Source organism: Grammomys surdaster, unplaced genomic scaffold (assembly GCF_004785775.1).
Source record: "Grammomys surdaster isolate TR1022 unplaced genomic scaffold, NIH_TR_1.0 212, whole genome shotgun sequence".
Taxonomy (NCBI): Eukaryota; Metazoa; Chordata; class Mammalia; order Rodentia; family Muridae; genus Grammomys; species Grammomys surdaster.
In genome coordinates this window covers 4,862,998-4,873,133 of record NW_021604657.1, presented here as the reverse complement: position 1 = coordinate 4,873,133, position 10,136 = coordinate 4,862,998, and the positions used below count along the sequence as shown (strand labels likewise).

Here is a 10,136-nt window from a genome sequence, read left to right as displayed (position 1 = left end):
GCCCTGCCCTCGCCGTTTCGCTTTCCCTTCTTGCAGTCGGCCCTGCGGACGCATGCGTAGACCTGTTGCCAAGGCGCCCGGAGATCTTCCCACACTCCTCCCCCGCCGTCTGGATCCGCCGCAGAGGGGCGCGTGCCTCCTCGCTTCCCCACTCTCCCGCCCGCTGAGCGCACTTCCGTTTCCCTCTGGCCGACAAGAGCGGCGCGAAAGCCCGGGAGCGCGCAGGCGCGGGCGGAGTCCGGGGGCGGGGAGGGGCGGGGCGCAGGCGCGGACCGTCCCGCGGCGGGCGCCTGTCTGCGGGGCTCCCGCCTGCATTCGGGCGGGTGTGCCCTGCTTGGCGGGCGTGCGGTGGCTGAGGTCCGACGCCCTCAGGGTGGCCTTCGTGTCGTGACAGCCGCGCGGACTAGCTTCCCCGGGGTGACCGTGGCTTGTTGGAGGTAGAGTGAGGGCGCGCGCTTCCTCTCTCCATGCCCAGAAGCCCCCCGGCAAGCAGCCTTCGGCCCTCCTGGAAGCTGCGGGCTGCGGATGGTCAGGGTCGGGCCTGGGCGCGGGCCGCGGGGACCTTCGCGCCCTCGGAGGAGACGCCGGTCTCCGCCGCGGGAAACTTGGCCATGGGCGCCGGCCCGCCCTCGCGCGTCCCTAGGCGGCCCGGGCGTTGGCGGGCAGCCGCAGAGGTCGGGCCGGGGCTGAGGCCGGCGTTGGAGCTGGGTATTTCACGCGCAGGCACCGTGTATGGGGGTGGGGGGCTGGAAATGCCGCTGAAATCTGAATTTGCCGTTAAATCCAGTTTCCCTGAAACGCCACTCGGATGAACCAGGCTAGAGTAAATCTTGTTTGAAAGGTTTGGGTGGCATTTCTTGCCCTTCATTACGGTGGAATTGGAGGGGGAAAATCGGGATTGGCAACTCTAGAAAACAGGACCTGAGGGCAGAGCAAGGCGCTTAAGGGAATAGGGCTTGAATAAGGCTACTGATTCCTAGAAAGAGCAGCTATTTGGCATTTAAAGCCCGAAAACAAGTTATGTGAGCCCTTAATGCAGTTGATAGTTAATGATTAGAGGGAAGACTAAATTTGCATTTTTAAAGACAAGCTGTTAATGAGATTTCTGCTCAAAGTTAGAAAAGTCCATATTCCCTGACTCTTTGGAAGGCGGATGGAGTCTTTTTAAATGTACAATAGCATATGCAGTGGCCAGCAGCTAGTTTTAAGGGAGTTGTGGGTGATGGGGGAACCTATTAGACGTTCTCCTTAGGCTCATCCCGTTAGTCTGTGAAACTAAATTTTTTTAATGTTTAAAATCCGTGTAAATTCTTTTCCTGGGAGCTGGGGAATGTAATGCTCTTGGTAGAGTGCTTGACTAGCGAGCGAAGAGCCCTGAGGTCAGTCCCCAGAACCACACAAAATCCAGTGAGGTGGGCAGGCCTGTAATCCTAACATTCAGGAGGTGGAGGCTGGAGCATCAAAAAAAAAGGTTCTCTGCTATGTAGCAAGTTCGAAGGCACCTTGGGTTACATGAGGCCCTGTCTCAAAGAAAAATTGCTTTTTCTGCCCTTGGGGATGGTGGCTCAGGCCTGTAATCTCAGCTCTTGATTAGTGGCTGAAGTGAGATAGAGGACAGCTTGAGTTCCAGGCTAGCTCAGGCTACTGAGTGAAACTGTCCAAAAAACCAAAAATTGTCTGCATGGGTGTAGAAAGTTGAGAGACAAAGCTTACCCCTTGTAATTCCTTAAAAACATGATTTTGTTCCCCACAGAGGTAGATAGTGTGTGCAGAGTAACGACACCTCTTTACCTCTTGGTTCTGAGTCACAGGACTCCTGAGAGATCAGTATTGAGCTCAACAAGCTAGTGTAAACAGCATGTTGAGTGTTAGTGTAAAACACGGCTTTCCCCCACGAGGTTAATTTTTCTAAGTGCCAAGAGTAGAATTTTATGTAAAACTTGCCTGAATCTTGACCATTTTGTTAGATAAATCAATCAAAATGGAGTAGACAATCTAGGAGTATTATTCAGTGGTAGATTGCTACTTTAATATGTAGGGACTCTGAATCTAATCTTCATTGACCTTTAAAAGGTAGTTGACTTACTTTCAAGAAATAATAATTAAAAAAATTTACTGTAGTAGTACATGCTTTATATTTGAAGTACTTTACATTTTTATTATTTATGAGTGGGTGGTTTGCCTGCAGGTATGTCTGCACCACATGCACGCCTGATGCCCATGGAGCTGTTAGATAATCTAGGACTGAAGTTACAGACTGTTATAAGCTTCCATGTGGGTGCTGAGATTCAAACCTGAGCTATTGAGAACAGTCAGTGTTTGTAACCTACCTCTGAGCCATCTTTCCAGCCAGTTTGACATACTTAAATGTCACAGTTGTTTTATATACATACAGTAGTAAGTCCAGTAACTGAGGGTCCAGTACAGTCAGTTATACTATATTTTTATGTGTGAGTGTGTGTGTCTTTAAATTTACAAGTTAAAGAAGTTACATCTTTTTCCACCCTGCATGCTTCTCTTAGTCACCAACTTCAAACAACTTTCAGTAATTTTCTTTCCTCCACTTCTAGATTGATTCCTATTGCAGTGTGTACTTTATTGTCTCAGGGTCTATCCTTGGAACACTTCATTCAAACTCTCAAGTGTTTGCAAACAAAATATTTATTATTCTTTTCTCTTGATAGATGTACCATCTGTTTATAATGGTAGGTACCATTAGGTGAGAAAATGAAAAGTTTTGAAGCAAACCTAAAGGAGCATTTAGAGGAACCCTTTATGGTAGAAATCTTTTTTTTTAGTTTTTGGAGAGGCACTCAAGAAGATACTAGATTGTCAGTCACTGGATGTGAATAAATTGTGGTTAAACTGTTTATGCCAGGAGGAACCTGGACATGAGCAGTTTGACAAACTTGGATTTGAATGTGTTCTGCCAGCATGTATCTGCATCTAGTTACTAAGTTGGTGCTTTGTAAGTTGATGTCTTATATTTGAGCCTCAGTTTCTCATGTTGTAAAATAAGGGCATGACATATATCTTAATTTATTCTAGAGGTAAGCATGCTTACTCAACAATGTGAATTCTATTCACTTGGACTTTTACCTAGTCTTCTTTACTGTTGACTTCACCTCCACCTTCATTCCTGATACTGTTGTAGTTTTTGTTGAAGATTTCTTAGAAACTGTCTACTTTGGCGTCCTTCTTAGTGTGTCCCCTCAGTAGCAGAAGTTATATTTGTTTAAAAATAGTTCTAATAATTATAGAATTAAATAAGTCTAATTCTGTTATGCTGGACACTGTTAATCTACTTTGGCATTAATCAGAAGTATGAGTTGTAATTAAAGTGCAAGAGCCAAAATTTTATAATCCTGCTAAAACTTGTAGGATTTCATTAACGTTTCATGTTATCTAAATGTGGAACCCTCAGTTACTGATTTCTCTTCTTAACTAACTTTCTTTCTTTCGAATGTTCTTCACTGTTCCTGCTATGCGGTTTTGCTTCATATAAGAGAAGAAAGTATACTATTCCTTTATTTAGTGTTTGCTATAATCCCAGTACTTAAGATCCAGGGCAGCCTGGTTTATATAGCTAGGCCTGTGTTAAACTCACAAACAAACCAAAACAATTTTTTAAAAATTGTAGATAAGTAAATAAAGTAAACTATATAGCTCTATCAGTATACTCAAGACCTCAGAGAAACCTTTCCCTTTTTGTATATGTTGTGTGTTTTATCTTGTAAGTAATAACAGTTTTACTTTTTTTTTTTTAACCTATATCTCACTCTCAGGACATTTGTTTCCTGAAAGTCTATCATCTTTATTTTATTTTATTTTTTTGTTGTTTTTTTTGTTTTGTTTTTCAAGACAGGGTTTCTCTGTGTAGCTCTGGCTGTCCTGGAACTCACTCTATAGACCAGGCTGGCCACGAACTCAAAAATCCGCCTGTCTCTGCCTCCGAGTGCTGGGATTAAAGGCGTGCACCACCACAGCCCGCTAAAAGGTAGGAGGATCCTTCATTGTCTCTCAGATGCAAGTTACCTTGGAAACCTAGAAGACTGCAAATCCCAGGTTATCCCCAGCAAATAAAAAACAGCCTCATTATGAAGCATTTGAGTGTAGTATCTTTTGTGTAGTGTGGCCTGTCATGTGCATTGTATACTCCTCACACTCAGTCTAGTCGTGTCCCTCCCTCATCCCAGTTTTACTTGCCAAACTGCTTTCTAATGATGAAGCAGTAAAGTCAGTCAGGCTTTTTCTGAGTGCTTTCTGTCAGATCATTGTGTTAGTCATTAATAAAAATAATGCCTGAAAGGCATTTAATGTTGGGTAACCGAAGAGGAATTGTTTCTTTTTGTTTCATAATTTATAATGGAATAGAGAGTGAACATGTTGCTGAGAAATAATGACCTGGTGGTATTTGGGGAATTTAAATTAACCACAAGTTAAAACTAACATACATAGATTCTTGCTATTCATTATCTTGGGGGGGGGTGTAAAAGATGTTTGATTTTGAATATTTGGTTTCTATAAGAGATTTAAGTTAAATATTACTTGCAAAGAAATACATTAAGAAATAATTATGATTAATGGTAATATTCCCTAGAAAAGCACTGGTTTAGGTTACATGTCCCTCAGATGCCAATATCTTTTTCTTCCCTCCCTCCCTCCCTCCTTCCCTCCCTCCCTCCCTCTCTCCCTTCCTTCCTTCCTTCCTTTTTTCCTTCCTTTTTTAGACAGTGTTTCCCTGTATAGACGTGGTTGTCCTACAACTCACTGTGTATACCAGGCTGGCCTCAAACTTGGTTCCACCTGTTCCTACTTCCCAACCGCTGGATTAAAGGTGTGAGCCACTGTGCTCAGCTACTAATATATCTTTTATAAAGATACTTGATTTCAGAACGGTACAGAGTTCTTTAAGTCCTTTAAGAAGTGTGATTTACTGATTCTAAAATGTGAATCCTTTGAAATCTTACTGAGACTATTACTCACATGCTCTAACATGGAGCCTGAGATCTGGGATGTTCCCCAGGGTACGAGGTACTGTTTTCTGGTCTTTGGACTACATTCTGAACATCAAGTCTACCAATTATTTTATAGTCCTCATGTCTCCACTGCTCTAACTTGTAACAAGGGCAGAACCTGTTACCTGCTGTAGTTTGCAGAGCCTGGTGCAGGGATCTATGAAACACTGCTGAATGCACACTGGAACCAGCCACATCTGCCTGATATGGAATGTACAGTTGAGTTTTCTTTGTTTCAGAAGTTTTTGGTTTTAATTTTAATAGAAAATATTGATTATTACAAGCCAAAACTCTTCGAAGTCTCTTGTATTTTTTAAGTACTTGGTTTATGACAAGTTATCTAGAGAAAAGGGGAACCACTAGTGTGAAGCCTTGCTGCTTCAGAGTGTGTGCCTTTAGAAATTAATTTAAAAATCAAAAATAAAAACATTTGATTAGTATTACTTTTTGTTATAAAGGTTGGATGGTTGTAATAATTTCAGGAAGGTATGTGTCCTCTTTGTTAATAGGAAACTAGAAGGCAGTCTTTTAACAGTAAAATACTTTTCTCTTTAATGGGTTTGGGAAGAAAATATTAGGCTCCTACCAATTTAGTTATAGCCATGAATAGCTGAATTTGTTTCTTTTAAGACGCTATAAAATTACTTTATCTGTCTGGAAATTAGAGGTCTAGCTTAAGTCTTGGTGACTAACAGCATCAGTAGGGTTGTGTTTCTTTTTGGAGGCTCAAGGGGAAAATGTGTTTCCGTGCTTTTCTAGTATTTTTTTGACTTCTCCTTAACTTCATGTAAGGTGAAATACTTTTTAAAAGTAGAATGAATAGACATAGTACTTAAAGTTAAATGAGTTTTGTGTGGTTTCTTTTGTTTACTGTTTATTTATATGCTTTCCTTTATATGCTGTCCTTGACTTTTGTTATAAACATTTGTTCAGATCTGATGGCCAAAAGAAAGGAAGACAATTTCTGCTCTCCTGAAAATGCTAAAAGACCAAGACAGGAAGAACTGGAAGATTCTGATAAAGATGGAGATGAGGATGAATGTACAATTTCTTTCACGAATGGAACCTCCACATTAGTAAGTATAGAATTAGAAAATAATGTTTTTCAACTGATTTGTTTCTCATGATCATTTTATGTGTCACATTTTTAAAATAATTTCTAGTCAGGAGGAAGCAGTAAGTGTTTTAGAGAGCTGGGTAAAAATAGCATCTGATACTGAAGTTTGTGTTAATAATTACAAAAATTAAAGAAAATAATGAGAGAAATAACCGTCTTCAAATAAAGTTGGCAAACCTGTAGTAAGACTAGCATAAGTTAAAAAAAAAAGATGTAAATTGTCAGTGTCATGAATGGAATAGAGGCCGTGATTACTGACTTGACCCAATGAGTTTTAAAAGAGTAAGAACATAATTGTCCTTCACACTTACATCTGAGATAACACTACATACTCAACAAAATGATACTGCATGAAATAGTTATATCACTAGATATCAAGAATGAAGAGAAATGAATTGTTTATATATTGCTGATGGGAATGTAAATTGTTACCACTATGGAGAAGTTTGTTTCTGAGAAACCAATATAAAATTATACAAGGTTTATCTTAGTACGAAACATAGTATATTTTTAGTAGCTTTATTCATAAACAGTTAAATTCAAAATAAATCTACGTGTGATTCGGTGAATATCCTGTGGTAATCCATTTCATGAGATACTGCTTAGCAGTGTCAGAAGGAGCCTGATAGAGGCAGTAGCGGACAATTACATTAAATGAAAAAAAAGCAACCCCTAAGATTATGTTTTGCATAAGCTTATTTATTTGGCATTCTTGGAATAACATTCACAGAAGTAAAGAATAGATAAGTGGGCAGGTGGTTGTGGGTTGAAAGGAATGTGCTCATACTTATGATCTCTTACAATATGAGAGATCTTGTGCAGGGAAAACACCATGTGTCTAGTTTGTCGGTGTCAGCACCTTGCTTGAGAGAGATACTATGCTTTCTTGAAATTTTACCATTGGTAGAAGCTGGGTGAAGAGCATATAGGGTCTAATTTCTTAATAATTGCATGTGACTGCAATTTCTTTTTTTTTTTTTTGGTTTTTCGAGACAGAGTTTCTCTGTGTAGCCCTGGCTGTCCTGGAACTCACTCTGCAGACCAGGCTGACCTCGAACTCAGAAATCCATCTGCCTCTGCCTCCCAAGTGCTGGGATTAAAGGCGTGCACCACCACTGCCTGGCTGTGACTGCAATTTCTTAAAGTAAAAATATTTTCTAAAAGTTCATGAATTATACCTGATATTCTATCATGAAATAATGTAAATATTTCTCCTTTTTGATGAGGTATATGGGTAGAATTGAGATAGAATTTGTAAAGAACCTGTAAAAATGCTGATCACACTAGAGTGCTCTCTAAAATTGACTGGCAAAATCTGGTTGGTTTATTGGTACTTGATATTTATGAAGTACAGGTGACTATTGTAGCCAAATACTGATTAAGCCATTTATAAACTTAATTCTGACATTTTATAATATGGGAAGTTTTTTTCTGCTTTACTGATTTAGGGATCCTACCTTTTTATTTGTTTGCCTTGTTTTGTTTGATACAAACATAGGGTTTCTCTGTATATCTTTTGTCTGTTTTGGGACAGGCTGGTCTCAAACTCATAGCTCTGCCTGCCTCTGTCTCCCAAGTTCTGGGACTAAAGGCATTCACCACCACCTCCAGACTTGGAAAGTCCTACATTCTCTATATATTACTCTAAGTCATTCAGTTCTTATAAATGGCTGGAACAGAATGCCAGAAAGAAAAGCATGTGTACAATACTGTTCAAATTCTCTGTTATGAAAATGGAATATTATATTAGAAAATGAATTCCATGTTCAGGCCATGGCCAGATAGTAGTCTTCTCTGAGAAATATTCTAAATACAGCTTTGTATTTTATAGTTATACTCCATCAGTACTTGTCAGGGAAGTGGAGGTGTTCTCTGTCTCCCACAGTGTTGAACAACAACTGGTTATATTTTTTGGTTGCCACACAACTAGAAGACAGATGCATGTTCCAGCATCTGTTGTGTAGAACAGAGACTTAGGGTTCTGCTGAATGTTCTATAGTGCACAGGACGGACTATGTAACAAAAAATATTTGACTAGTAGTAGTGTTAGTTTTGCCAATGTTAAGAAAAAGTTTTGTGATATATTTTCTAGATCTTTTAAAGACAATAGAATTAGTGGTATCCTAAAGAAAATTCCTACTTTATTTAATGTTGGTCATTAAAGTTACTATTGCACACTTGATATCACTTTTCATTAATAAATACTGCTGGTCTGTCAGATACTTGAGTATTAGTAATGAGTGTATTAGAGTGATTGATTTTTTTTTTAAATTCCTTTGTTGTTAATAGACTGCGGCAGAAGTTGGAATAATTGAAAGTATTCAGCTAAGAAATTTCATGTGCCATTCAATGCTTGGACCTTTTAAGTTTGGTTCTAATGTCAACTTTGTTGTTGGCAATAATGGAAGTAAGTGCCTTTGCCCTCTTTATACTCTACTCTGTGATGACAGTGCATGAGCTTTTTCAAATAGCTGACTATTAATACTGAGAGATAATTTAGGTCTATACTTTATGGCTTCCCAGAATTTATTCAGTTTGCACTTAAAGAAAATATTGAATTAATCTTAAGTGTGTTATCTAAGTAGTAGGTATAACCATTTCCTGTTTTTTTGTTGTTGTTGTCTTTTATATTTATTTATTTTTTTATATGTATGTCTGTTTGCCTGCATATATGTGAACCTCATGGATACACAGCCCTCAGAGGTTAAATCTCTTGGAACTGAAACAGATGTTGTGAGCCACCATGTGGGTGTTGGGTCCTGTCCGAGAGCCACAAGTGTTCTTTTTTTTTTTTTAATTTATTTTTATTTATTTTTTTAAATCTAATCATAATTTTTACTTATTCACACAGGGGTTATAAACGCAAAAAGGCAGGACGTGGAGAAGGGGATGACACCAGAGAGTAGGTGTTCAGGGGGAGTACAGATATCTTTCAGAACAGGGTATCGGCTGGGTGAAGGTTCAGGGGACAGGTCACTATGACTCTGCCTATGATTCACTTGTCCTTATCTAAGTTGGTATTATCCGCCAAGGCTACCTATTTACAAGGTCTATGACTACTCAGGCTGATAAATTTCCACAAAAGCTGCCTGTTTACAATAGCTTATAGCCTTCTGTTTCAATGTTTTTCCACAGAGACCCAAGACTTGGTGTTAGTATACATGTATGACAGGCCTATTGCTGATTTTAGGCCTTCAGTGTATAAGCAAGGCTGCCCCTGACATCTCCTCCCTTCTCTAAGTATAGAAGGGCTGTGGCGATTCTGCGAAGACGGGGATAGAGGCCTGACCTCCAGTAATTAAAGGGGATCTTGTAATGGCTCTAGTCCCACTGTGGTTGTCCAGTGAGGCATGAGGGCCATACCCATCCTGATGTCTTTTTTCCTGGAGAGGGGATACTTGTTACATCAATCTCTATACAGTCAGGCTTGTCCCTCAGGGAACCCAGAGAGATATTTTTATCTTTTATTTATATTCCCTTGTAGTGCTTAGCCTCGCAGCCTAAGCAAGAATTCAGATCGCCAGTCAGAGGGGGTTCTGGGTGGCCCCTCTCTGCTTGGTCTAGGGGCAGAAGTCCTCTCTTTTAGGTTGGGTGGAGATGGGTTTTGGGAATACCCTGGATAGAGTAACAACCTCATCTTGAGTCTCGTGGTCCGCCATAGCTAACTTATGATAATGTATCTGAATAGGTTTTGCTACCAAATTATCTATCTGTTGTTTCACAAAGTTAGTATATTTAAGGCCCAGGGACCAAAAGAAATAAGCAAAAATAAATTAATGGTCCCAAGATGGGAGGCAGTAGGGTTAACAATCATGGAGAAGTTGAAAGCCAATTCTTGTACCAGCTCTCATCTTTCTCTTTCTCTCTCTGTCTTTTCTCAGGGCTTTCTCTGACCTTTTTTATGCTCTCTTTAACCATCCCTGTCTTGTCTATGTAAAGGCAACATTCTTTTTTAAGGGCTGTACACAGTCAAGAGCTGTACACAATCTCTTCTATTGTAA

The 10,136-nt window shown here is 39.9% G+C and overlaps 1 protein-coding gene across 2 annotated transcripts in view; it reads left to right on the top strand.

The window, feature by feature from the left end:
* Positions 1-35: 35 nt before the first annotated feature.
* The window catches only part of Smc6 (structural maintenance of chromosomes 6), a 57,950-nt gene continuing 47,849 nt past the window's right edge, over positions 36-10,136 (top strand). Inside the window, exons 1-3 of one of the 2 annotated variants that reach the window (XM_028772204.1) lie at positions 36-437; positions 5,952-6,094; positions 8,425-8,542. In XM_028772204.1, coding sequence (XP_028628037.1) covers positions 5,957-6,094; positions 8,425-8,542 — 256 coding nt within the window. In that variant the 5' untranslated portion in view covers positions 36-437; positions 5,952-5,956. Of the gene's footprint in view, positions 438-4,761; positions 5,237-5,951; positions 6,095-8,424; positions 8,543-10,136 lie in introns of those variants that run through there. The other variant, XM_028772203.1, reaches the window with a different exon arrangement.